This window comes from Mastigoproctus giganteus, chromosome 13, assembly GCF_048544385.1.
Source record: "Mastigoproctus giganteus isolate SK-2022 chromosome 13, ASM4854438v1, whole genome shotgun sequence".
NCBI classification, from domain to species: domain Eukaryota; kingdom Metazoa; phylum Arthropoda; class Arachnida; order Uropygi; family Thelyphonidae; genus Mastigoproctus; species Mastigoproctus giganteus.
In genome coordinates, this window is record NC_143587.1 from 44,870,468 (window position 1) to 44,898,002 (window position 27,535).

General features: G+C 37.7%; 1 protein-coding gene across 1 annotated transcript in view; it reads left to right on the forward strand.

The window, feature by feature from the left end:
* The window catches only part of LOC150076001 (solute carrier family 22 member 7-like), a 41,328-nt gene extending 21,688 nt beyond the window's left edge, over positions 1 to 19,640 (forward strand). The window contains exons 7-10 of the mRNA XM_090387230.1: positions 5,489 to 5,703; positions 7,444 to 7,625; positions 14,475 to 14,656; positions 19,532 to 19,640. Coding sequence (XP_090243356.1) covers positions 5,489 to 5,703; positions 7,444 to 7,625; positions 14,475 to 14,656; positions 19,532 to 19,619 — 667 coding nt within the window. The 3' untranslated portion in view covers positions 19,620 to 19,640. The remainder of the gene's footprint in view (positions 1 to 5,488; positions 5,704 to 7,443; positions 7,626 to 14,474; positions 14,657 to 19,531) is intronic.
* The last annotated feature ends 7,895 nt before the right edge of the window (positions 19,641 to 27,535 follow it).

Here is a 27,535-nt window from a genome sequence, read left to right on the forward strand (position 1 = left end):
TTCCACAACGACAGATGGAAGTTTGTTCCAGCAATTAACTACCCGCTGGCTAAAGGCAAATTTCCGTACATGAATTCTACAGCTGCCTTTCGTCAATTTGAATTTATGCCCCCTTAGGTTCGTAATCTGAACAAGTGGAAGAATCCCATCAGAATTCTGATTGCTCCACCCATTCAAGGCCTTATACACCTCAATCCAGCGGCGCGTTATCCTATGGGCAAAAAGGGCAATTGCCTGGGACCCCCATCAACGGGGGGGGGGTTTCCCAAAGTCCCCAAATCAATATTCTATAAACTGATTTTTCTATTAAAAAAAATCGGGAATTAAATTTCGGTCCCATATCAAACATTAAAAATTCAAATCGAAATTTTAATTGTGATGGAAAAATCATTACAAGAAAATTAAACGAATCCCATTTCTATTTAAGTAGAGCTAATGGTACTACAGAAAAAAGAGAGTGGTTAATATTTTCAGAAACCACAAAATCTGTGTACTGTTTTATTTGCAAATTGTTTTCAGTTAAATCAAAAAACGTATTAGTTACTGGATGTAATGATTGGAAACATATTGTTGATATTTTAAAAAGGCACGATGAGTCTAAAGAACATAAGGAAAATATGTGTGTACATAAAGCGCTTGAAAAGTGTAGGAAGAATTGATTTAGAGTTGATAAAAGCTTATGAAAAACAAACAAATTATTGGTGAAGTTCTAAAAAGAGTTGTTGCGACTGTGAAACTGTTAGCTTCATTAGGGTTGGGATTTCGAGGGCATGATGGTAGTGCAGGAAATTTTATGAGTTAATTAGAATACTTAGCTAATTTTGATATGTTTTTGAAAACCCACTTAGAAACTTATGGTAAATGTGGTAAAGGAGAGCGAAGATTAAGAGCCATAGTAAAACTGCATTTTATGTCCCTTGTGGGGCTCATAGCCTAAATTCAGTGGGAAATTCTGCTGCAGAAGGTTGTCCCAAAGCACTCCATTTCTTCGATTTTATTCAAAATTTATTTGTATTTTTCTCTTCTTCCACAAAGAGATTGGATATTTTAATGAAAGCGACTACAAAAGGAAATGTAACATTAAAAGAAATTTGTTCTACAAGATGCAATTTTAGCAGATGCAATTTTAGCTGTTAAGATGAATTTTTTGGCCATAAAAGAATCTTTATTTAAAATTTTTGAAGATTGTAATGAAAAACCTGTAACAAAATTAGAAGCAAAAAAGCTATGTGAAAACTTTGAAGATTTTGAAACAACGCTTTTACTTTTCATATGGAATGCAATTCTACAAAGATTGAATGCAACTAGTAAAAGTCTTCAAAATAAAAATTCTGATTTACACAATGCCATAAATCTTTTAAATTCGTTATCTCTGTACATATCAGAAGACATTCGAAACCACAATGAATTTTTTGATACTATAGAGTCAGAATGTTTTGCATTAAGTATAATCCACAAGAAAAAAGTCATAAATGAACTCAATTAGTATTTAAGTACTTTTATTGCATTAAATCATAAACTAGATTAATTAAAATAATAATAAATAATAAACTAGATTAAACTAGATTAATTAAACGAGAATTAGAATAATAATATAAATCGTTGTTTACCTGCCAGTTGCACATCCTCATCTCCATCCCTTTTCTCATCAAAATGTAATTTTCTTTTGCGTTTTCTGCCTTTGTCTGATTCATAATTTGTATTGTTTGTTAATCTATATATAAAAGTTCTTTATAAATATCATACATGTAATTTTGTTTTATTTTTAATAAAATTATATCTACAATTATTATTTTTTTTCTTTTTTGCATGGGTAAGAGTATACTGGAGGCATGGGATTTCCCCCCGAAGAAAAATTCAACACTATACATGGGGCCCCCAAATTCAAATTGGCCCGGAGCCCCATGAAGCCATAACGCGCCGCTGCCTCAATCAGATCACCTCGCAGGTGCCTAGTTTCCAGCCACTGCAATTTGCAGAACTTAAGCCTCTCTTGGTAAGAGGATCCCTTCATTCCCCTCACCAATCTTGTTGCCCTTCTCACCAGTCTTGTTACCCTTCTCTAAATTGTTTGTATTCTATTGTCAATTTGTATGGTTTCATGGGATAAAAGGAGTTTTCGAGATTAGAAAACGATATAAGCCTGCCGAAATCGATTAACTTGGTCATAAGGGTGAGAAATCTCATAAGTTCTCCATCTTATACTGGGATCGAACTATGGGTTTTTCCAGTAACTAATTCATTTTCTGAAATATATATATTTTTAACATCTGGTGTGTAATTTTCTTTAACTTGTAAATGCGAAGGTGTGATAAAAAAAAAAAAAAAAACCTTTCAGGTTGTTTTTGCTACCACCATGAAGTCCGACGATAGACGGCTCGGAAATTCTTCTGCCACTGTTGGGTACTTTCTGGAGATGCTATTTTCGATCCCTTTCAGCCTGTCTGAAGATAAGATTTTTCGTAGAGCTCTGAAATTTCATGAAATCGCCGTTCTTAGGCAAAATAAAATTTCGCGAATGACTGGGAACGGGAACTAGCTCTGAATCGATATACAGAGTGAAGAACCACAGCAAAGTGGTTCTTGGCTAGAAATTGTCACATTTTCAGGCTCGTTTGAGCAAGTCAGTAGCTGGTTGATTATTTTATTTATTTATTTTATTTTATTTATTTATTTATTTTTTTGATATTAATAGCATCATACGAGGAATTTCTTAACTGACCCAAGCAGGGCAGACTCGAGGGTATATGATGTCCCTTGGCCACATTAACTGATGGCACCCCCCTCCTACCAATGCGAAGATTTTCATTTTTTAGAATGATTAATTTTACCAATTTGCGCCAAGGTTTAGATGACATTGGCGCCCCTAGGCTAGTGCCCACTCGACCTTACCCTAAAGCCGGTCCTGGAGTTAAGCTATCAGTCAGAATGTCTATAAAGAAAAGGGAATGGAAAAAGTACTGCATAATAAAATGGGGGTCTTCTGCTGGATTTCCTGCTTCTTCAGATCTAGCTCGTTGTGATTTCTTTTTGCTATCAAAACTAAACTTTTACACTCAAAGGGAGAGATTTTGCGCCATTTCAAAGTTCCAGGAAAAATTATAGGACATACTAAAGGAGACCACAAAATACGGACTCTGAACATGCTTCAAACAGCGGGAGGATTTCTGGACCCATGCAACAAAGTCTCAACGGAGTACCTTGGTGGTAATAATATTTTTAGATGATTTTTTAATAACATTTTGCGCGTATTCTATAGTTTGCGCCTTTATATAAGCAATAAAATCAAATAAATCATTATAAGTATCATCATCATCATCAGCCATTTTCAATCCACTGCAGGATGAAGGCCTCTCCAGAAACTTTCCAGTTCCTTCTGTTTTGAGCACTGGCCATCCATTTACTACCCAAAAACTCATGAATTTCATCTATCCATCTCCGCCTTTGTCTTCCAGGTTTTCTTCTAGCTCCTCTTGGGTACCATTCTGTTATTTTCTTAGTCCATCTGTCATCATGTTTCCGAGCTATGTGTCCTGCCCAAGACCATTTTAGTCCTTTAGTTTTGATAAGAATGTTCTTTACTTGACTTTGCTGCCTAATCCATGTGTTTCTCTTCTTATCTAACAAATTATATTGATTCCCAATATAATTCGTTCCATTCTTCGCTGTGTAGTTCTCAGCGTCTCTTCCATTCTTTCGGTGAGTGCCCAAGTTTAACTTCCAGAAGTCATGGTGGGGAGTATACATTGGTTCATTATTTTACGTTTCAGACAAACTGGGATATTGCTCTTCAGTATGTGACTATATTTCCTGAATGCTATCCATCCAAAATTTATTCTTCTCTTGACTTCCAGCCATTTATCATTATTACAGCTAATAACTTGTCCCAGATAAGTATATGACTCCACTTTTTCAATTACTGCTCCTTCAATCATTATTTCCCTTTCTGTGGCATACTTGTTCATCATTACTTTTGTTTTAGCCATATTCATCTTTAGTCCAAAATCCTTACTAACTGTGCATAACTGATTAAGCTTTTCCTCTAATTCTTTGGGATCGTGGCTTATGACCACAATGTCATCTGAAAATCGTAAATGGTTTAGGTACTCTCCGTTCACATTGACTCCTTTCTGCGACCAGTCTAATCTTCTGAAAAGCTTCCTCAAAGGCAGCAGCAAACAGCTTCGGAGATATTGTGTCCCCTTGTCGAACTCCTTTCTCGATTTTAAATTTCCTACTGTCTTTGTCTAGTCTAATAAAGGAGGTCGCTCTCTCATATATTTTCTTCAAAATCATAATATGTGGGGTATCTATGCCTTGTCTTTCTAGTGCCCAAAACATTGCCTTATGCTGTATGGAGTCAAATGTCTTTTCATAATCCACAAATGCCAGGCATAATGGTGTTTTATATTCATTTGCTTTCTCCATTAGCTGTGATATTACGTGAAGATGATCCATAGTTGACAATCCTGTCGTAAAGCCAGCTTGCTCTTTCGGTTGATTCTCATCAAGTATTCTTTCTAATCTGTTAGTAATGACCCTTGTGAACAACTTGTAGATGTGGGATAACAAGCTAATTGGTCTATAATTTTCAATTTCTAATTTATCTCCTTTCTTATGCAGCAAAACTATGATTGCATTATTCCACTGCTTAGGCGTCACACCTTTTCGAATGCACTTTGTAAAGAGCCTTGCCAGTTTTTGTGTCATGTCTCTTCCTCCCAATTTTAACAACTCTACAGTAACTTCATCTTCCCCCGGGGCTTTCCGATTCTTCATTTTCTTCAATGCATGTTCTACCTCATCAGGAAGGATATCGGGTATGTCGTATGTGTTACTAATTTGCGATCCATCTTCCCCAATTTCCTCACTCCTTGTATAATTCTCTATAGTAGTCTTCTGCTATTTGAATTATGCCTTCTCTGCTGTTTATAAGTACACCATCGCTATTCTTCAGTTTCAGTATCATTTGTCTTTCTGTATTACATATACAAATGTTAAATATAATTACTGTGTTACGAAATTACATAAACATGACTTGCAACCATTATTTAAAGTTTTAAATAACCTGCTGCATATAAAAAGTTTCTTCATCCTTGCTTTATATAATTAAATAGTACTTATTTGTCCCGAAAGAACATTATACCCTGTTTTAGCAGCCTTCTACACCGATGGAAGGACTTTGTCAGATTATGTGATTAATCCTAAATCTTTTTCATCTTCAACTACTGCTGGACTATCTTTGCTTCTTAAATTATTGTAATTTATATCACTGAATGAAAAACCCGACATTTCCCCGTATGTGTATTAACTGCTGTTTCTCAAACCCAGTTGAATAATTTACCTGTTTTTTTTTTTTTTTTGACTATTTTCCCTTTGTATCATTAACTTACTTAGTGATTAAACTTGCAGTTTTATTTAATTATTTTTCCATAAAATATGTGTTGCTGTCCTCACATGAATTTTAACAAATTTCTTCCACATACAGGACAATTGCAGCAACTTGCTACAATGGGAATTGTTTACATACAACCAACCTGGACCTCAACATCTATCTCAGTTTTTGTTTGGGTGCGTTATCAGAAATTCCGGCCAACTTCTATACTTTCTTGACTATTGACCGAATTGGACGAAGATGGCCCGACTGCTTCTGTCTGATGCTTGGAGGAATAATGGGTATTGCCATTGGATTCGTGTCGAAAGGTATTTCAAACTTATTCTAGTAGTGCTTGCTGAGCGCCGGCTCGAGGTAAAAGTTCCTCTTGGCAAAGTCTACTTTCAGCGCTCCGCACCACTACTATATATATTATTTTTTTTTTTGTTAGTTAGTTTGTTTGTTTCTTCCAGCAATTAGCTTCCTTTAGATTATGGGGCTCATAGCCCCATAATCTATGGCACCCCTAGTAATCAGCCAGTAAACTCGAGCCAGCTCTGTGCTTGATTATATTGAACAGTAACTGTTTGCTTCTAAATGGCCTAAACCAGTATTTCCCAACCCATGGCGTGCGTAACTTATGAAAGTGGTCCACAAGACATAAAAGAGCTTTTTCAGCTGTAGGCAACAATGCCAAATTAACTGATCGAAAATACAACTATGCCTATAACGATCTAAAGTATAAGTTAAGTATAAGTACATATCACTGTTTAAAGATATATATATATCTTTCTATACATTAAAATAATTTCCCTCTTAGTGATATTTATTCAACCAACGGGAGAAGAGAGATGTGGGTTATTATTATCATTATTATTATTATTAGCTGTATGGTGCAAGGAAGCCTGAGGCTCATGCTGCACTAACCAAAAAAAAAAAAAAAAATCCTGTGTGAGAGAGAGCCCCGTGGTAATACGTAACAAATACTAAAATACGTTAACAGAAGCTTCTTTTACTTTGGTAAAACATGCTTCAGTTTAAGCATGGTCACGCGCTATATTTATTTAACATGACCACGCGGTACCATGCTCGATTTCCATATGTAACGTATTTATGTATGCATGGCTGAAAAAGAGAAACACTCAGTGTCGAAAGCTTCTGTAAGTATTTTATTTTACTTCATCAAAAGAAGCGAGCGCAGCGAGCAGGGGGCGCAGCCCCCTAGTAGTTATTAATATATTTCCACGTATAGTTTAATATTTTTCTCATAAGTATTTTTTTTTTTTAATTTATTGTGCTGGTAGCCGATGACACTCGTAACCCGACAATGCCCACGAGTGTAACAAACACGGGACCTGAGAGGTGACCAGTTTCGATTTTATTGCTGAAAAAAATTGCTTTGTGTTATGGCAATGCTTGTCCTTTCCCTAATAAAATGCAACACTTTTTAAATGCACTTTTTAATTTTAATTAAAAATTCAAAAATTTAAAAGTTTTTTTTTTTCACTTGTTTATTTTCTGTACTTAAATTTTTCATTAATTCTGCAAGAAAAAAAAAAGGAATACTTGAGACTGTAAACGATTTTATATAATAAACATAAAACAAAGAGGACTCAACTTTGTGGCAGTAAGCTACCGTCTCAATTATTCCTTTTTTTTTTTTTTTTTTTTTAAACTCTAAACTTCGATATAGCATTTCAGATAACACATATTACATATCACAAAAAATAAAAATAAGTATTGTCTTTTTCCATAGTGCGCCTTAACATTTTTTTTTTTCGCCGTGCTTTTAATGCAAAAGGAGCAAAGAAAATTGCAATGAATTGAAATTTTAATGAAATATGAAAACATGCCCACCTTAATAAATAAATCTTGCTAATGAAAATGACTGATTCTTATTGGTTGCGTCTCACCTCCTTTTATATTTTCCCAAAATATTTCATAAATTTCTATTGGTAAGACCACACTAGTATGCGCTGAACAATACATTGGTTTCTAGTTCAGCTATATATTGTTTAATGGGTATGCGAGGAAGACCAATGAATAAAATTTTATTTATACAATTTCAGATGCCAAACTAGAAATATTTATCATGGCAATGATAATTCGTACAGCGTTTACTGCTGGATTTGATATAACGCTAACGCTTGGAGCAGAGTTGTTCCCAACGGTCATCAGAGGGCGCGGCTTGTCCATGCAAAGGATGTTTGGAGCTGCAGGAACTACTTTAGCTCCCTCGATAGTATATCTGGTAAGTATAAAGCCGGAAATGACACATATACAAATTACAATAATAATTATTATTAGATTTAAGCTAATACAGAACTTTAATATAACGACAGTCAGGGTATAGAAAAGATAATTCTCTATTTTAGAGTCATAAATTCCCAACATTCCTTGTGCACCAGCTTTGACTTGTGACTGAACCTGTGATTACTCCCAAACACTTGCTGTTACGAAACCTTCTGATTCAGAGTTTGTGCATCGCTTACTCTATTTGCCCGTAACTATGGCAGCCGTCGTATACAGTGTACGGTCTAAGAGATATTCCGTATTTTAAGCAATTTCAAAGTTTTCAATAAGCAAAGAATGCTGTAAATTTATGATGGTAAGGTATCACAGAAATTTTCTTACAAAAGACAACCAGAGTGGAATCATCCCAACCCGAAGTGTTAAAGCAATGGCTAAAGTGCCCTACACTAGATTCGCCGTGTCTATGCAGGGGGACGGTTTTAATGAGTAGGTGGGAGGCATATTTGAAAATTTCGCGGAAGAGGGACCATAATTTGTAGTTACGCCTCTAAATGAAAGGAAAACTTATTGAAGGTGTATGTATGTGTTCCTTATCTATCTATGGTGGCTCCTAGGCTTTTACAGAATCTGTGTAAAACGGGCCTGACATAGTATTGGTGTGTGTATGTGTTAGTGCGTGTACTGTAGTATTTGTTGTTTATGTCAGGCCACTTTGCCACCAGCATCTGGATAGCTGATTCCTGGTGCCCGACCCTCGGCATGTGGAGCCGGGCCTGTACCAGTAGTTTGTGCTATAACGCACCAAATCCCGCATCCACCAGTGGATATGCGATCGCCCACACCCAGGGGCGTATTCAAGGGTGGGCAAAAGAGGCATATGCTCCCCTTAACCACAAATTTGAAATTAAAGAAAAAAGAAGGCAGGAGGCATGCTAAAAAAAAAAAAAAACTCAAACCCTGGTCACCATGTCCCCCCTTACGATGATACCTGGACCTGGTCGCCATGCCTCCCCCATTATGATGACACCTGGATACCCCACTGCCCACACCTGAGTACCAGCAAAAAAAAAAAAAAAAAAAACCGGATCCCGCAACCCATCAGTTGCCAGCAATATCCCATACCTAGGTACTAGCAATAAAAAAAGAAATAAAAAAATCGAGGAAAAAAAAAAGGAGAGAAGAGAATGTACGTAGATATGAAGCCAATTGCAAGTCATGAAGAACTTATTAACTGTTCCTGTCCACTATCCCAGGACCGTCGGTATTCACCAGGTTTCTTTTTCTAGCGAAGGTACGAATACATAACTTCTGTAATGCATAGAAATTGCTAGTAGCCGGTATTAACTGTTCCATCTCTAGCTGTAGTTGTTGAACCTGCACCATCAGTTCTTGCCTCTCGTCAAAACAATGCGGACATTGCCGACCGGGCTAGCCGGGTAGGTAAAGTGTCTGCCTGGCAACCCAAAGGTCGCGGGTTCGATTCCCGCCTCGGGCTGGATATCACGATGGTGCCGAACCAACCGGTTGGTTGGATATCCCGGCCACGATACACGAAGGAAGCAAGAAAAAACTGGTTCCTTCGTGTATTGATCACATCATACGAAATAAATAAAAAATGCGGACATTCATAGAGCACATGCCCAGATGTCTTCTAAACCACAATCACACTGAATGTCAACCATAATGCGAAGTAACACAACTTAGATTTACGCGACCCATGTGCAGTTAGAATATAAGACTTAGCCATGGAGGGATAGAACCATTTCCCGGCAGAAGTGCAAGAACTCTTTATTGCATACAAAAGGCACACGCCGTACACAATACCCTTCATGGCTACAAGCCAGGTAAAGTAATATACCTTACATCAGGAATAAACTTCATTGTAACTTTGCCTGTCTCATTAGCAATTCATGTTGTTTGCCCTAAGTTATACACAAGCTGCAGTATTCTCTTTTTTGATATCACTATTACTTGGAACACTAATCCTGTAAGCTTTGTTGGAATTTGCTTCCTCAGAGCATATACTAACCCTCTGTATGCTATATAAAAGTCCAAAAGTAGAACCCCCACTATCGCATTGGTTGGCACTGCTCTGCATGCTCCAAATATGGCTAATAGCATAAACCTTTGTAAGGATAACATTTTTCCGAACTTTACTCGTAGTCACTTTATTGTACCATATTCCAGCTGCATAAGCAACCAAAGGTAAAAAGACAGCCTTATAGTGCAATATCATAAAGTCCTTTTCTGTAACCCCCACTCTGATCTTGTAATTCTAACAACCTCAAATATAAAACTTTTTATTATTTTTCAGTGATACCAGCAATGTGGGGCAAGAAGCTAAACCGGTCATCTATTATAACATCTAAATATTTAGTTCTTGAAACTCCGTTAATTAAGACTAGGTGGTCTCCGATAATCGAAATAGTGATTAAAAATCACAATTACTGTTTTCTTAGATGAAATTTTTAGCTTATTAGTATTAGCCCAGGTTTCTAGATCTTACAAAACCGGTGCAATTGCTTCCTCCAAAACCTTCCTAGATCAGCATATGCAATCTTATGGTAGTGTGCATGATTCCAAGAGATCCACTCATCCAATACTAAGTTACAAAATATTGGACCCAAAACCAATCCTTGGGGACATCCTCTGTATATCCTCCAACTGTATGACAGATGTTGTGCTTCAACTTGAATACTCTGGTTTGAAAAGTATTTCCTAATAACTTGATGGAGCTGGAAAGTGCATCCAAGCTTCCTGAGGACAAATAAAACACTTTCCCATCACAGAAAGTCAAACGCCCCTCAAAATCAATAAACACTACCATAACATATTTCTCTATCTATAACATATTCCATCAAATCAGCTACAGCATCCTCTGTAGATTTGCCCTTTTGAAATCCATACTAATTTGGCTTTTGACTATAGACAGTTCCTTAATCTGTTGTGGGGAACCTTTCGTGAAACTTTGCCCGCCAATCCTATCTTGTAAGTGACCCTTCTTGAACTTTATCAGCATAAGTCGGTAACTGATTCACCACCTGCTTTTGTAAGGGTTGTCCCATCACCAGACTGTCAAATAAATTAGCCCTAACTTGTAACTCCTCCACTTTAACCTTTAACCTTTCATTATCAATTATCAATGCTGTCGCTAGTCTCCATATCAATCCATTTATCTAATACATAATCAAATGCCGCTTTAGTTATCTTATTCCCCTCTTTAGCAGTATATTCAACTACTTGCTTTTTTAATTTCATAATAAGATGTACCCTCATATCTTCCTCTCTGACCATTAAAACTACTTGCCAGTATATTACTGGTAAGCAATTTTAATTTTAAATTAGTTTTAATGAACAAATGAACTTTAGATTAAATATCATTCTGCTTTAAATCACCTATCTCAGCATTATATTATTAAATAAAGCTTTTGGATCTCCTCAACCGATCCTACTACTCTTCTTAAAGATCTTTATTCCATTTTAATTACTTATTAAATATGTGCAAAAAATAGTATATAGTACCAATCTATACTCAGACTCAACCAATGAACTATACTGGTACCAAATCAATACCAATACTTAATTTATTTACCTGCTAATATAGCACTTCTTCAATCCACGACTAAATCTCAACAATTTCTACTTATAAACAACAATTATACAGTTTATGCCTTGAACATGCAGTTTTATCTGCAACATCAATTCCCGCCAAAACGATCGCTGTTGGTACCGGCTAGCAGCCATCTTTTTTCCAATACAGTGTAATTACAAAAAGTTTATACTCAAATATCTTCTTAAAAATAAATACTATAGACTGAAAATTTTTACAGAGTACAAGTAAAACTCTATAACAACGTCCAACACAATCAACAATTCACTATATCCCGATTATTCGTGACCACACCAAAACACAACCTCACAGCTCAAGCACTGCTCTTTAACTCTATTGAAGGTATAAATGTACACTGAGTGATCACTAAATTATGACCACCTAACTAATACTGCGTTGGGCCACCGTTCGCCCGGATAACAGCTGCTATTTGCCTGGACATTTACTCCACTAGATGTCTGAAGATCAAGATGGGTGATATCTTCACTGTGTTCCTTGAACCACTCGTGCAGAATGCGAGCGCAATGACACGGATGATTATCATCTTGGAAAAATAAAACACGGCAGGGTGCACTTGGCCTCCTAAGAGCTGTTGGTAGACCTCATCAGTAAAACGTTGGTTCCTGCGCACCAGTGGTCCTAGTTCTTGTCAGCAAAACATCTCATATTAAGCAACCGTCGTAACCTGCCTAAATAGTGGGCACCATGCACAATGGGTCCATGGACTCATGTTACTTGTGCCACACACGAAGGAGTCCGTCGGCGTGTTGCACCAGGTATTTAGACTCATCCGACCAGCTTTAACTAATAATTTAGTAAATATTAACATTAAATAAAATAACTTAAGCAAAATATTAATTGATTTAAAAAAATATATTTAAACAGCTAAAATTAATCTTTATCAGATGTTTACTAATACACTGCTTGACAAAATGTACAGAACAAAACGTTTTTCATGAATATTTTATTGTGAACAGTGTCGTCGAAGGCAAATATTCGATATAATAGGCATCCTGGCATGCATATCGCGAGTATCCAATAGAAATCGATCTACCATCTTACAGAACCGCACATTATGCAAATTATTTATGCCTATAAAAACACTGGTTGTGACCACATCACTTCATTCCCGTTTTTTTTTTTTTTTTTAGCTTGCTCAGTGGGAGAGCGACATCTCCAGTACTTAGGATGATGGCAAGTCATCGTCGTTTAGATGATTCTTTGAGCTGGCGGGCCGTTAGTCGACTTGAAGCCGGGCAATCACAGATGGTGATGGCATATTGGCTTAATGTATCACACAGTTTCGTCTCTGCACTATGGAAGCAGTTTAAGGAGACAGAAACCATTACAAGAAGAGCTGGCCAAGGTTGCGCGAAGGCTGCGTCAACCAGAACAGACCACTATTTGGCTCTAACAGTAAGACAGAACCTTACGATGTCCTGTCATCAAATATCTCTTGAGGTTGTTGCGACCACAGGTGAAAACTTTTCCAACTGGACTGTGATAAGAAGGCTCAATTCAATAGGACTCTACAAAGGAAGCCAGTGGTTTGTATACTATTAACCTCAAACCACCGCAGAACTCGTCGAAACTGGTGACATGAACATGTGACTTGGAGTTCTGACAAATGGGGTAGATCTGTTCTCTGATGAGTCCCGTTTTAGCCTACAAACATATTCTGGACGTTATTTCATCTGACAACGGGGAATGCGGTACTATCGCTCCAACATCAGAGAAAGGAACATTTACGGTGGAGGCGATGTTCTCGTGTGGGATGGAATAGTGATCAACGGCCGCACCCCTCTTCATGTTTTTGATAGGAATACCGTAACTGCGAAGAGGTACCGATAACAGATCCTCGACCCTATATGCGACTTTTTAGGGGTTGAGGTTGGCCCAGATTTTCTTTTCATGCACGACAACGCCATTGCACGCATAGAGCTCAACTGGTGAAGGAATATCTTAACGCTGAAGATATCCAACGATTGCCGTGGACAGCATGATCCATACTTAAATCCGATCGAGCATGTGCGGAACATGTGGCACGGCACGCCGACAACCAATTGCTCGGTCACTTGGCGAGCTAAGGTCTGCGCTGGTGGAAGAATGGGATTTGCTGCTACAGAATCTTATAGATAGCTCGATATAGGGGTAGAGCGATTAGAATCGTGGACCCAGAGGGTCCGCTCTCCGCTTCACCGAGTCAGTAAAAAAACGATCGCTGAACAGGCCTGCTGTCAGGCCTGTTTAGCCATTGTGTGTTGATATCATGTGACCATATTTTCGAGCATCTTGTATCGACTTCTGTAATGTGATCTTTTTGGTAATTCTTATACAACCTCTATAAACGTCCCTTATACCTGTCCAAAGTTTTTTGCTGTCTCCTCATTTCATATTCTATGGTACATCACCATACCAAAATTTGTCCTGCTTCATCGCAAGCTGCCCCGGTTACATCAAGTTTTCTTTTCTGTTAATTTTGTCGGGCAGTATATTCACTGAACCTTCTGTATCACATTATATAATCCACTATATCACAAAGGCTCACGTCTCAATCTTTTTTTGTCAGCCATATTCGGGTTGTTTTGTGTTTGCGCGAAATAAACTAAGCCTGATCAAATCCATTTGCCAACAAAATCCATTTTGTTGAATGCAAAACACAATTTTCCGTGGAATATCTGTGCAACTTTCGCTCGAGATCGACAAATCTAGTTTTGGTGATAAAATCCATAAATTTCTCCGCACTGATAGAATTCTAGCCTGTGTTTCTCTTTCTACGCGCGGTGTAGAAGGATACTGATTGTGAACACTAATACAATACTGCGAGAGTCGCTGTGTTCGTGAAGAGCAGCCAAGACATTGCCATTGTTTTAGTAACAGAGCTTAACCAACGGAGTTCAATCCTTCAGTATAGTTCCCATCATAAATTTCTCCTCACCACTGTGATTTAATCGGAATGTAATTTTCAGAATTATTCTACAGAGTGCTATATTCCCCTGGTGGCACTTTCGGAAATAAATTTTTTCGTGACATTTATTTTTGCCCATTTTAAATGTCAGTTTCTGTTATTCGCCATTTTCCGTCTATTGGCATTCATAACCAAGAAGTTTAATTACAGCCACCCCTCATATACATATTGAAATAAATTAATATAAAAGTTCCTATAAATAATTGTTCTGAATCGAAGTGTTTTTGCTATGAGTGTATTATCACGTGTGCTGTTTAATATTTTTGCAGGCTATATATGATCGTCTTTTGCCATCAATGATTTTTGGGGCTTTGTCTATATTGGGAAGTATCTTGGTTATATTTCTTCCAGAAACAGCGCATCAGCAGCTTCCACACACCCTAGAAGAAGGGGAACTATTCGGCAAAGATCACAAGATCTGCTTTTGTCCTTTGTCTCGGGCACCTGAAGTGTAAGTGCATTGGCTTAATTTTTTTTTTTTTTTTTTTTTGGCTGGTGCAGCATAAGCATCAGGCTTCCTTGCACTATATAGCTAATAATAAATAATAATAATATAATATCATAACTCATATCTCATCTCATACAGCTGTTAATATATCATATCTCATATCATATCATATCATATCATATCATATCATATCATATCATATCATGTGTTCTCCTTCACTGAAATCTTCAATCATATAAAAAACAAATTTTCAGAAATTTGTTTTGTATATGATTGAAGATTTCAGTGAAGTGAAGATTTCAGTCAATGATTATTATGAAAAATCTTCTCTTCATTCCTATTTACGTATTACAATGGTGAAGGGAATGCGACCAACGGAAAGTGAAAGTGGTAGTAGTGCCAGGAAACGAAACAAAATTGATTTAGAAATGAAGATGAAAATGATTAATAAGTACGAAGCAGGACAAAGTTTGTCATCGATTGCAAGGGAATTAGGTCTCGCTGCTTCAACAGTGAATACTATTTTAAAGGACAGTGCGCGTATAAAAGAATATGTCAAAGGATCAACGCACTTAAGTTCAACAGTGATCACAAAACAACGTTCAGGTGCTATATCGAACATGGAACAGCTGTTAATAATATGGATGGAAAATCAGATTCAGAATCGAGTGCCCCTGAGAATAATGACCATTCAAACAAAAGCAAGAAGTATTTATGAAGATATTAAGGATAAGTACGGCAAACCCCAACCCAAGTTCGTGGCAAGCAACGGTTGGTTTAATAGGTTCAAGCATCGCGCTGGTTTCCCCAACGTTAAAGTATGCGGTGAAGTCGCCAGTGCTGATTCTGCAGCTGCAAAGAAATTTTGTGATGTGTTGAAAAAAATTATTGATGAAAGCGGCTATTCAACGCAGCAAATTTTTAACGTTCACGAGACTGCTCTGTATTGGAAAAAAATGCCAGCTCGAACGTACATTGCCAAAGAGGAAAATACAATGCCAGGTTTCAAGGCATCAAAAGATAGGGCCACGCTCTTGCTTGGGGCTAATGCAGCCGGAGATTACAGATTAAAACCACTGCTTGTGTACCATTCTGGAAATCCTCGTGCATTTAAGGGCATCAATAAAGCCACCCTACCCGTGCATTTCCGATCGAACCAGAGAGCAGGGATAACAATACCTCCCTTTGAGGATTGGTTTAAATGCTGTTTTATTCCCGAGGTTGAAAAATATTGTAAAGACAACGACGTTCCTTTCAAGATTTTGCTTCTATTAGATAATGCTCCTGTACATCCTACGCATCTAGATGATTTCAATTCGAACGTGAGAGTCATATTTCTACCGCCAAACACGACTTCACTCATCCTACCTATGAATCAGGGTGTTATTTCGAATTTAAAAGCATGCTATTTACGTACAACATTTGCTCAGGCATTGTCTGCAGTAGATGATGAGAAAAATTCTACATTAAGAGACTTTTGGAAATCTTACAATATTTACCACGCCATCTTAAACATTAATAAGGCCTGGGCGGAAATTACTAAAAGTTGTTTAAATGGCGCATGGAAGAAAATATGTCCATGGCACGTAAAAGGCTTCGAAGGATTTGAAAAAGACGAATCATATGAAGAGGTTACAGATAAGATTGTAAAGGTTGCAGAGCTACTTCAGTTGGAGATTGATGCTAAAGACGTGGAGGAGTTAATAGAGGAAGAAGAGAAGGAATTATCTAACGAAGAACTTATTGACTTGCAGACAGCGGTAGTGAAAGAAGAAAATGCTGACGAAGCTCAAGATGAACCAAAATGAGGAGCCGAGACGCTTCATCATCAGAGAGATGGCAATGGCATCGCCAATGGCGAGGTTTGAGAAGATGGATCCTGACAGCGAACGATTCTTAAAAGTTAACAGAGGGGTGAATGATATGCTTGCTTGCTACAAAGAAATCTACGATGAAAATAAAAAAGCCACCGTCCAGTCATCCATTAATATGCTCTTTCGTAAGGTTGAGCGGCCGACCCCTTCTAAATCTCCACAGCTCTCAACCTCCACAGCGGCGTACTTATCAGCTGAAGACGTCGATTCTGGCAACGATGCTCGAGAGGTAAAACTTATTGACGTTATGCCTGTCTCCTCTCTTATTTTGTAATTTTATAATTTTGAATTTTTTTTAAATTGCATGCTTTTGTAATTTTTCCTGCGCATGAGATAAAAAATTGAATAAATACAATAAATAATTCTATTTACATGTTCGTCGAACATTTCTTTTTTGATTCAATCAATTCAGCCAGCACAGTTGCGAGTGCTGCACAAGCATGGGGGAAATTCCGACTTACGTAGCGTTCCGCAGAACGCGACCCTTACGTAAGTCAGGGAGTTCCTGTATATTATATATTGTAGCTGAACCACTGAATATTAAGTTTGTTGCCATGCACTGATGGAGGAATGAAGATAATATGGTAAATTATAGCAGGAACGAAATGTCCTCAGTTTGCACATAAAAGTAATTGCTTTTTGCTCTTTTTTTAAATTTTTGGTTATCGAGCATAAATGGTTGCTATTTGATAACACTCCAAATATAATGCGAGTACTACTAAACTAATTTGTTTAGTAGTACTCGCATTTCCATATGCAGTGCCGGATTAAGGTATACGCTAGTAGGGCTCTTGCCCGAGGCGCCATTCTTTAAGGGGCGCCAAAAACAGAAGAACAATGAGGCAAGAAATATATATATATATCCTAGAAAAAGGGCACGGAAAAATCTTTCTGCCCGGGGCGCGGAAATACCTTGGTCCGGCTCTGTCCATATGTGTTGGACAGAGCCGGACCAAGGACCAACTCTCAAATAATTAGGTTTACCCTGTATTGCTAGAATTATTTCTCCCTTCCCTGAAGTCACGAAGTCTTGACACCGCTCGAGATCCTTTGGATCGCTTGGCAATGTTCTGAAGTAATGATGGCTTTATTTAATCGACTTACCATAAACAGCGAACAATTTTTACCAGTAAGGCATACAGGGAAGTCAAACCCCGAGTTGCTAACGAGCAGAAAACAACCGACCGAAGAATATAGGCAGCAGTTACTGACGCCTGATAGCCTTACTTGATGTGGAGTTCAATACACACCTAATCATATTTTGCCTGTTTCAAAGTGAGAGGAATATTTAAACTTTTTTCTTGGCCTGTATGCTTTGTCAGATGGGTTGTTGTTTGAAAACGTTTACATTTAATTTGAACTTTCCAGTTGAAAAAGATATTTTCTATGTAATATGTAGGGTGTTCCAAATTTCTGGCAAAAAGTTAAAAAGAATTAGGGGAGAACCCCGTAATTATTTCATCGAAATAGAACGTAGTCCTACGCAACCAATAGGAATTGGTCACGCAGCAATACAGTTTTTACAAATTACGCGACTTTTTTTTTCTTTTTTTTTTTATGGAAGAAAGTTTATTTAGTTTCAAATATTATCAGAACAGGTATGTCAGGTATTCATTTTCCATTAATCACCATATTATTTCGCAAACAAGCCCTGCTAATGACCTATACTACAAGGATTGTGGGTCCCTGATGGTTTCTTTTACCGAACTTTCGTTCAAAAGCTACATGAGAGGCAGAACCGAACCAATATTGCCTTCTGGGTTATCCCTACTACTTAAGAGGTTCACGAAAACATGGTACCTGACGCATCGTCCGGGAAGTGGGATAGCATCAACATTCACTGGGTTTGGTGACTGCTGTTGAAGAATACATTGATGAATTGGCTACTTCATGAACGAATGGAATAGCCAGTGTCCTTGCAGTTTCACAAATATGACTAGCTTTAATAACACCGATATCCTTATAAAATCACCGATATCCTTATAAAATCCAGCACGCGCAGTAATTTGAAAGTTATTTGCAAGATAAATGAACCTTTGCAATCACTGAGCAGAAAAACTGATTGTTCAATGTGTTTTGGACTGACGAAGCTCATTTTTTGCTAAATAGAACAATGAACATTTACAGCTTTTGTATTTAGGCAACAGACAACCCTCTTGCCTACATCAAATTTGCTCTGTGGGCACCAAAGGCAACGATTGCCAAGCAGTTTTGGTATATCGTTCGTCATTGGCTTCTTTTTTTTTTTCGGCTTAACATCAATATGGCGTCTATTTTTCAGGTGTTTCAGAGATTAGTGTTTAAAGAAAAGCTTCACTAGTTTCTGAATAAACTGATGCCACAGTTTATTCAGACTAGGCCACAGATTAAATAGCATACACAACTAGGCCACAGATTAAATAGCAAACAGGAAGGACTCCTTAAAAGTTTTCTTGCTTCCAATATATTTTTGAATTCAGAACCAAACTAAATTATGATTCATGGCTATTGTTTTTCACGATACTGAATGGTAAGCCAAGTTCCCACGGTAACAGTTTTCAACCTGCGTACAAGTTTTATCCAAAAAAAGAGAATAAAAAATAAAGGAGAATATGAGAATAAAAAAATAAAACCACTTTACATTTGAGTTTTGCTACATATCATACTGGGATATGCATATATATTTGATAATACTATCTGCTCGTTCCTTGAATAATCGTCTAATCAACGTCCTACTGTATAATTAACTCTATCTGCAATGAAACAAAAATGTATATCACATGCAGTATATATGAAAATATTATTTTGTTCAGGTACTGCTGCATTATAACATTTCAAATTTAATGATGCAGAATAACACACACACATATATATAATAAAAAAATTCCTTGTAAGTAAAGTTCATGTAATTTGTTTGTAAAAACTGTCCCCATTCGTTTGCCATTTCTTGAGCATGCATGTTTTTTTATATACATATTTGAGCATATAAAGTTTTATTTGAATATAATTACATTTCATTTTACAGCACGCAAGTGTCAGAAGACCACATAACGGCTAAAGAACCGAACCAAGAAAAAGAAAACACCAAGTCCAGCAAAGATACGGCTGAATGATAGTGCGAAACTAATCACCTCAACAAAACACACACTTGGGCATCTTTACGATTGTTTCTACCATGTAACCATCGTATTTTGGTAATCTCTGCGATAAGAAAAGTATAGTTATGAGTGCAAGTGAGTCTGTAATTATTTGTAGCCCATTGACATATGCAGTGATCCGTATTTTGAACAGTTGAGTGAACATCATGGTATGCTATTAAAGTTCGTCAACAAAGTTATACATGACCCGCATATGGGCGAAGGAATGGAAAAATAAGAACTGGTCTTTCTACAGTTGTCTGCAGCTGCAAAGAAACAAGCAACGTATCAAGAACCAGTTTTAGAATAATGACCTCTGCTAGACTGCGGAATCAACAGCAGTTCTCTTTTCTTTGCTTTTTAGGGGGTATTTGAAAATTCTCCAGGTTAGATACATTGCATAAGCCTACTATCAAAGCGTACTAACTTAACCCACACTACTGAAGTAATCTTACCATGGGTAAATATCCATTTTTCCCTCCTCCAGAACTACCCTTGGCTTTAAACAGTATATGAACTTATTAAGACTCACAACTTCGATATGCAAATAAAGAACCATTAAATACACAATTTAATTCAAGAACTTATGTTATAATTGTCATTTTGAATTTCTTACCAAATCGACTAATTTTTTGAGTTTTCAGGATAATTTTTTGTAATTAATAATTAATAAAAAAGGAGGAAAAACAAATTTGTTTTTATTTATTTGTTTTTAAATATGTGTAGTCTTTTTTTTTTTTTTTTTATGTAAACCCCAAACACGAGAGGTATTAGAACCTATAGTACTTAGTACCGTGCTTCGGTTGGAGGTTGAGAAGACGAAAGCAAGATATTTGTTGACTTGACTTGATTTGATGACTTGAACTTCTGTAGATTGTAATTTTCAGGATATACGTATGAAGGAAGGTTGTTCCAGAAAACGGCAGTTGAATGAATAAATGAGGAAGATGAAAAGTTGGTTCTGTGAGTTTGAAGTTGGACAGTAAATGGATGTTGGCTGGTAGCGGCACGTGTTCGGACTGTTTTGAAAGAGAGAGCGGGAATTATAGAAGCCAATTCAGAAGAACAATGCCCATGGAAGTATTTGTAGAAGAGGCATGCAGCAGAAACAGTACGTCTATGAGAAAGCGAGTGGAGAGACTCTGTTAGTGATGAATCATTAATTAATCTAACTGCCCTCTTCTGAATGGAATCAAGAAGTCTGAGGAAGGTTTTGGGGGCACCACCCCAGTTGTGGGAACAATATTCCATGGCAGGGCGGATTTCCGATTTATACAGAGTGAGCAGCTATTTGGAAGAAAAGTAACGCCGAGAGCAAAAGAGAAAACCAAGTTTATTAGATGCAGAGGAAGCAATATTTGTAATGTGCTTGTGCCAAGAGAGATTAGAAGTCAGGGTAATCCCCAAAAGAGATATATTATTTTGCCTAGAAATCGGAGCGTCACTAAAGATAAGCATAGGAGCAGAAGAATCCTTTTTGCGAGATATAAGACAAGACTGAGTTTTAGAAGGGTTGAAATCAACTAAGTTGTCTTTGCCCCACTGGAGAATTACCTGAAGATCGGCATTTAAGGAATTGGTAGCAGATTTTCGAGAAGTTGAAGCTGATTGAACAGGGCAAGGTTTCTCAAATTGGAAAGTGGAATGCAATGTGCTATCATCGGCAAAACTATGGATAGGATTTCCAGTTAATGGAAGAAGGTCATTAATATACAAGAGGAAAAGAGTGGGGTAAAGAACTGAACCTTGGGGGACACCGGCATTAGTGGAAAAGTTAGAAGACAGAGAGCCATCTACCATCACCCTCAGTGAGCGATCAGAGAGAAAACTGGATAACCAATTACTAAAAACAGTTGGCAAACCATAAGATGGAAGCTTGTTTAGAAGACCTTTATGCCAAACACGATTGAAAGCCTTTGAGATGTCAAGAGCAACTACTTGTGTTTCACCGAACCTTTCCATTGAATTAGTCCATAAATGGGTAACATAAGCCAGAATATCACCAGTGGATCGACACTGACGGAATCCATACTGGCGATCGTTGATCAGACGGAAGGTTTCTAGGTAGCTTAAGAGTTGGCCGTTAATTGATTTCTCCATTACTTTAGAAAGAATAGAAGTAATTGCATTGGGACGATAATTGGATGGGAGGGATTTGTCACCGTTTTTAGGAACTGGCTGGATATGAACAAATTTCCAAGCAGAAGGAAAAACACCTTTGGAATAAGAAAGTGAAAAAAGGCGGCAAAAAAATAGAAGTAAGTTCAGGAGCACAGGTTTCGAGAACAAGTGGAGAAATACCATCGGGACCTGGAGCTTTCTTAGAATCAAGATTCATCAAAATCCTTCTCACATCCTTTTGACGGAAGACCACAGGAGGCATTGAATGGAGCGTGTTGGGAATGGTGGGAGGTGTTTTACCAAGATCATTAATATATGAGTTGGAATCAAAATGGGATGCTAGCAGGTCAGCTTTATCTTTGGCTGAAGTGACAACAGAACCATCTGGTTTGGACAGAGGTTGGAGCAGAAATGGGCAAAAGTTGCGGCCAATAGCTTTGGCAAGGGATCAGAATGCTCGGCTTCCATTAGGGCAAGAAGAAAGTTTTCTACTGTTAGCCTGTTCGAACTCTAGTTTGGACTTATTAATAACTGCTTTACTATTGTTGCGAGCTTTGGTGTAGGCAGAAAATGAAACTGAAGAATTAGAAACAAGCCAATTACGATATGCAACATTCTTCTCTTGAACAGCCTTAGCACATTTATTGGAAAACCAAGGTTTAGATAAAGGACGAGATTATAAAGTGGAGGGTGGGATAAAGCATTCCATTCCTGCAAGAATAATTTCACTGACACGATCTGAGCAAACGTTGACATCAGAAGTTTTGAAACAGTAATCCGACCAAGGAAAAGAAGAAAAGAAATCTCGCAGGTCATCCCATTTTGTATTATTGTAATGCCAAACAACACGAGGTTGGGAATAGCCACGAGATAAAGGCTCCATTGGAGAAGAGACAATCACCAAGTTGTGATCTGAAGTGCCTAAAGGACCTCTCACTTCGACCGTGTACTTAGAAGAATTGGTTGTGAGAAAAAGATCAAGCGTGTTGGCTGTGTGATTAGGATTATCCGGTATTCTTGTAGGTAAATGAACAATCTGTGCAAGGTTATTAGTAATTGCAAAAGCCCCAGCATCTCGACCAGCTGGGTCGGTGTGACTAGAAAACGGAAGCCAGCTGGAGTGGTGAACATTAAAATCACCAAGGAAAATTACTTCACTGTTAGGAAAATTAGACTGGAGAAAGTCAAGTTGCAAAGAGAGGAAGTCAAAAAGCTCCAAGTGATTAGTGGAGTTGGGAGAACGGTAGAGACAACAGATGAATTTGACACAATGAGGTAGAGAGATTTTAAGCCAGAGAAGATCAAAGAGAGTACATTCCAAATTGCCAAGTCTCTGACAGGGAATATCCGAACGGACATATGCACAAGTACTACCTTTGAGGCGAAAGGAATCATACATCGAGTAATTTGGGCATCTGAGATGAGCAGTAGTTGAATCAACCGATAACTGAGATTCTGTCAGAAAAAGTACATGGGGTTTGGCAGACTGCAAGTGGAAATGGACATCGTTAAGATTAGAATTGAGACCACGTATATTTGTGAAATGAATTGGAAGTGTTTGGGAGGTTTAGATATTTTCGCAGATAAGCTTGCTCTATTAGTTTGACAATTCATGGTGTATTCAATAGTGAGAAAAAGTGGGTGGGACATGCTGTATGAAGTAATGAAATTTTTGGATATGGCGTACACATGGTAAGAATATACCCAGATCCTTGACATAACGTCGCCTCGACAATGCTCCCCGCATACACACTACTCGGACTCCCTCCAATTACTATCTGGCAGAGTAGAGGTTGCAAGATTATTATTATTATTATTTATTATTATTATTATTAACCATATGGTGCAAGGAAGCCTGAGGCTTATGCTGCACCAGGCAAAAAAAAAAAAAAAAAAAATTCTGAATTACCCAAAGAGAGAGAGAGAGGTAGAAGGGAATCACCAAGAAAGAGAAGAATGATGATATCCAGCTCAGGACCCTGGGTGTGCCAAGCCCATACTCACCAGATGTGAGCCCCTATACACTAGCTGATCCGGAAGCCTCCTAGAGAGTTATCATTAGGTTCAGTCCGGTGTAGTAACTAGCGGGCAGCTTGCGAACACCGTTTTAGAGCTGTACCCTCGAAATGTAAGGAATATTGGATCTCGCCACGATGTTCATCATAACCTCAAAAGTCATCAATCATACTGCATGATGGAAGAGATAGAAAAGGGTTGACCGGAACTTAGCTTTAGGGACTCAACATGGGTTCCACCACTTCAAGCCTCCAATAAGCAAAGTGGTGGTATTGCACCGGTTGATGAGAGTCATCTACCACCTAGTACTGCCTGGTAACATAGAGGGGCGGCGTTCCTCCATGTGGTGTGGGCGCCACACCTCGACCCCTGCTTACGTTGGTTCACACCTGGATGGTCACCCACCATGTACTTGTGCATGGAGGTTATACCCAGGATTACTAACAGTCCCACCATCGTGAAGGTGCAAGCAGAGGATTTGGCTGTCACAGACCGTTCGGACTTCGCCGAAATTGGGTCCACTTGACTTGAGCGTCACCCGAATATCAGTTCCATTAGCGTTTAAACTCCCAGGTAGCAAGTGCAGCTTATCTGGCATATCTGAGAGAATGTCTGTGAGAACTTCAAGGACCAAAACCTAAGAACTCAAAACTTAATGTCTGTAATTATATGCACTTTATTTATTTTTAAACAACAAAGTCAATGAAGATAAAACAAAATAGCTAATAATCTTATTTCCATATATCCGATGCGAATTTTTTTTTCTCAACTGCTGTAATTGTAGATTTCTGTCCTATAAACATTATTTTTTTAACATCAGCCATATAACAAGACAGATATTTCGGGGTTGTCCCAGGCAGTGGCTAAAGGGATTATAGTCCCCCATTAAGATCAAAATAATGTGGATTTATTTACTGCTACATGATTGTACTTAATGATTCCCCTGAACACTGCTTTAAACCCTCCCTTTAACTAATTTACCCCCTTCCTTTAAAAATTCTAGGTCTTCTCCTTACAGACACTGTTCTGTAGTTAACCACTTGATTGTCAATTGGCACCGTTGACTGAATAAATTTGGACAATTATTAAAATGATCCGGTATTGCATTATTTTTAAATCTCTTTTTTGTTTTGGTGCATGATTTAAAACTAAATCGAGATTTAAAACAACTGCGGGAGCGTTGTTAATAAGTTGGGTTTATTTTATACACCTATGTTTCATGAGCGGCATAGATGCCTAAAAAATTTAGTTCTTTTATCTAATTTTCCTTGTTGATAGCTGACCAGCCTTTACTTTTAGATTTTGATCAGATAAGGTCCAAAGTCTAATCTGAGATAACTCTAAGTCCTATCAAATTCTTGAATACTTTCAACAGTACGTAATCCTCATTGGAATTCGTTTGATCCAATGAATGGTTGTGGGCTCGGAATGCTGATAGTACTGCTAACGATTCATTGTGATTTTTGTTTTAAATTTTTAGCAATTGCCAATTATTTAAAATTTTTATTTATTTATTTGATTTTTTAATAAAGTAATATATAAGATCTTTGTTGTAAAAAAAAAAAAAACTTACTGGTTGCAAAACTCATCACATCTATAGCTTAGTGGTTTCATAGAGTATATTGTGTCGATCTCAATATCGATCCCAAGTTGACCTGTTACGATCTCATCTACGTACAAAACTCATCTACATGCAAAAATGTCCACAATGAGATGGCGAGCAAAACCGCACTTACTTCATATCTCCGATCCTAAGACCACTATTAAATATATCAACAGAATTGTCCATCTAGTAATCCTGTGTGCAATGGAAAATTGGGCATCCGTTGCCCGCCAAAACTATTGCCAGAACGTTCGCGGATGCATACTGGTTATTGAAGTGGACTGCTTACAAACATCCTATTCATTCAGAACTTCATGCATCACAACTTGCAAGGGCTCTTGACTATCACAGATTAAATGTCAAAATTGATAATGCACAGCTGGTCGCAACCATTGAAATGCTCATTGGTGACTTGAATCCTGCTGATGCTTGGGTAACTGCTGAGTGGAGGTTACTTCAACCTGCCTTCCTTCCAAGCTAGCAAGCAACACCTTCAGTTCTTGAATCTCTTCCACAAATGCTCCTTAAAATGATTCATAACACAGTCATACCTCTATAAATCAGGCTTCGATACGTTGGTAAACCTGTCTGCCATCTGGTGTGTAATGCTAAGTCCACCACTATATTCCACCAAAGTCAGTATCTCGATTTGGTCTTGGCTTTTAATTTTTATGTATAATTTTAATTCACTCTCTCATTTATTTTACTTTCATTTTATTAGTTTTTTTATTTTTTTTTTATTTGTGTTATTTGAAATAATACCAAGGAACTTCTTTGACAGTTGCAGTGAGATTTTATTACCTCAAAGAATCCCACTTTGGCTGTCCCTTTAGAAACCTCAGGGATCTAATCTGAGCTGAAGATGTCACCTGGAGCTGGTTGGAAGTAAAGATGGCAATAAAAAATAATAAAAATAAAATCGATATATTGAACATAAGTTAATCGAAAACCATATATCGATAACAGCAATATGCCACAATCAATATATCGATATTAATTTATTTTTTATTGTGCTTATTTACGTTCTTGACTGACAGACAAGGTCACTTAATTATGAAGTGTTAATCACAAGTTGGAACTCTTTGATTGGTTTGAGCGTGTAGGGTGGCCATTAGGGCTTGTGGATTATCTCCAACTTTAATAGCTGTGACGAGTTTTTAAACTCTTTAAAATCCGGCCCCCTTGTTGATTGAGAAATGCTGGATTTTAGATATCTAATAGTCGATGGTTTTAAATAGCACGTTTCAATAACTATCAAGCACAAACAGCTGGACTTATTTACGGCCATAAATATTTAAAACGACTATCTTTTCTTTTCATCTGTGTTTGCAGCCAGCAGCATTTAAACTGAATGGATAACATAGTGGCCTTAATTCTCACAGCGGAACATATTTGCTTTTGTAACAAGTTGCCTTGATATTGAACTACTTTCAGCTGACATTTTAGCTTTATTACAACTTGGAAAACTAATTTCGTTTACCGCAAGGCAGCTCATAAGGAACAATTTCTTTACGAATGTTTCGCCTGCGTTGGCACTAGAAGTCACCTGCTATTTAAGAAGGGGCCAGACAGTCGTAAACCAGCCGATAATAGCAGAAATTAAGACCATTTCTTCATCTAGGCAGATTAAATCCTCCAATGATGATATCCTGTCTCAGGATAATGATTGCATTTTATCTTAAAATGAACAGAATGCAAGGAAAATGTACACGAGGGGTATCAAAAAGTTCTCCCCCCTACCTAGAAATAATAGCCCTAGAAAGGTGAAACTTCACAGGAAGTTTAATTCTTTTCTATGCACTCTCCATGTATAGTAACACATTTCTCCCATCTGTGGATCAGTTGTTTAATGTTTTGATCATAGAAGTCCGCACTTTTTGCCTGAAACTACGATTCCACTTCATTGATGACTTCCTGAGACGAATCAAATCGGCGTCCACGCAATGGTTTCTTCATTTCTTGAAACAAGAAGTCTGACGGTGCTGGGTCAGGAGAAAAGGGTGGGTGTTGCAGTAGTTCGAAGCCGCACTGGGCAACAAAGTTGGTGGTGGCAACGGCTTCTGAAAAGGCGTCAGCAATCTTAGAACCCATCGTGCGGAGACCTTAGACATGTTCAGATGGTCAGGTAAAATGCTGTGGACAGACCCATAAC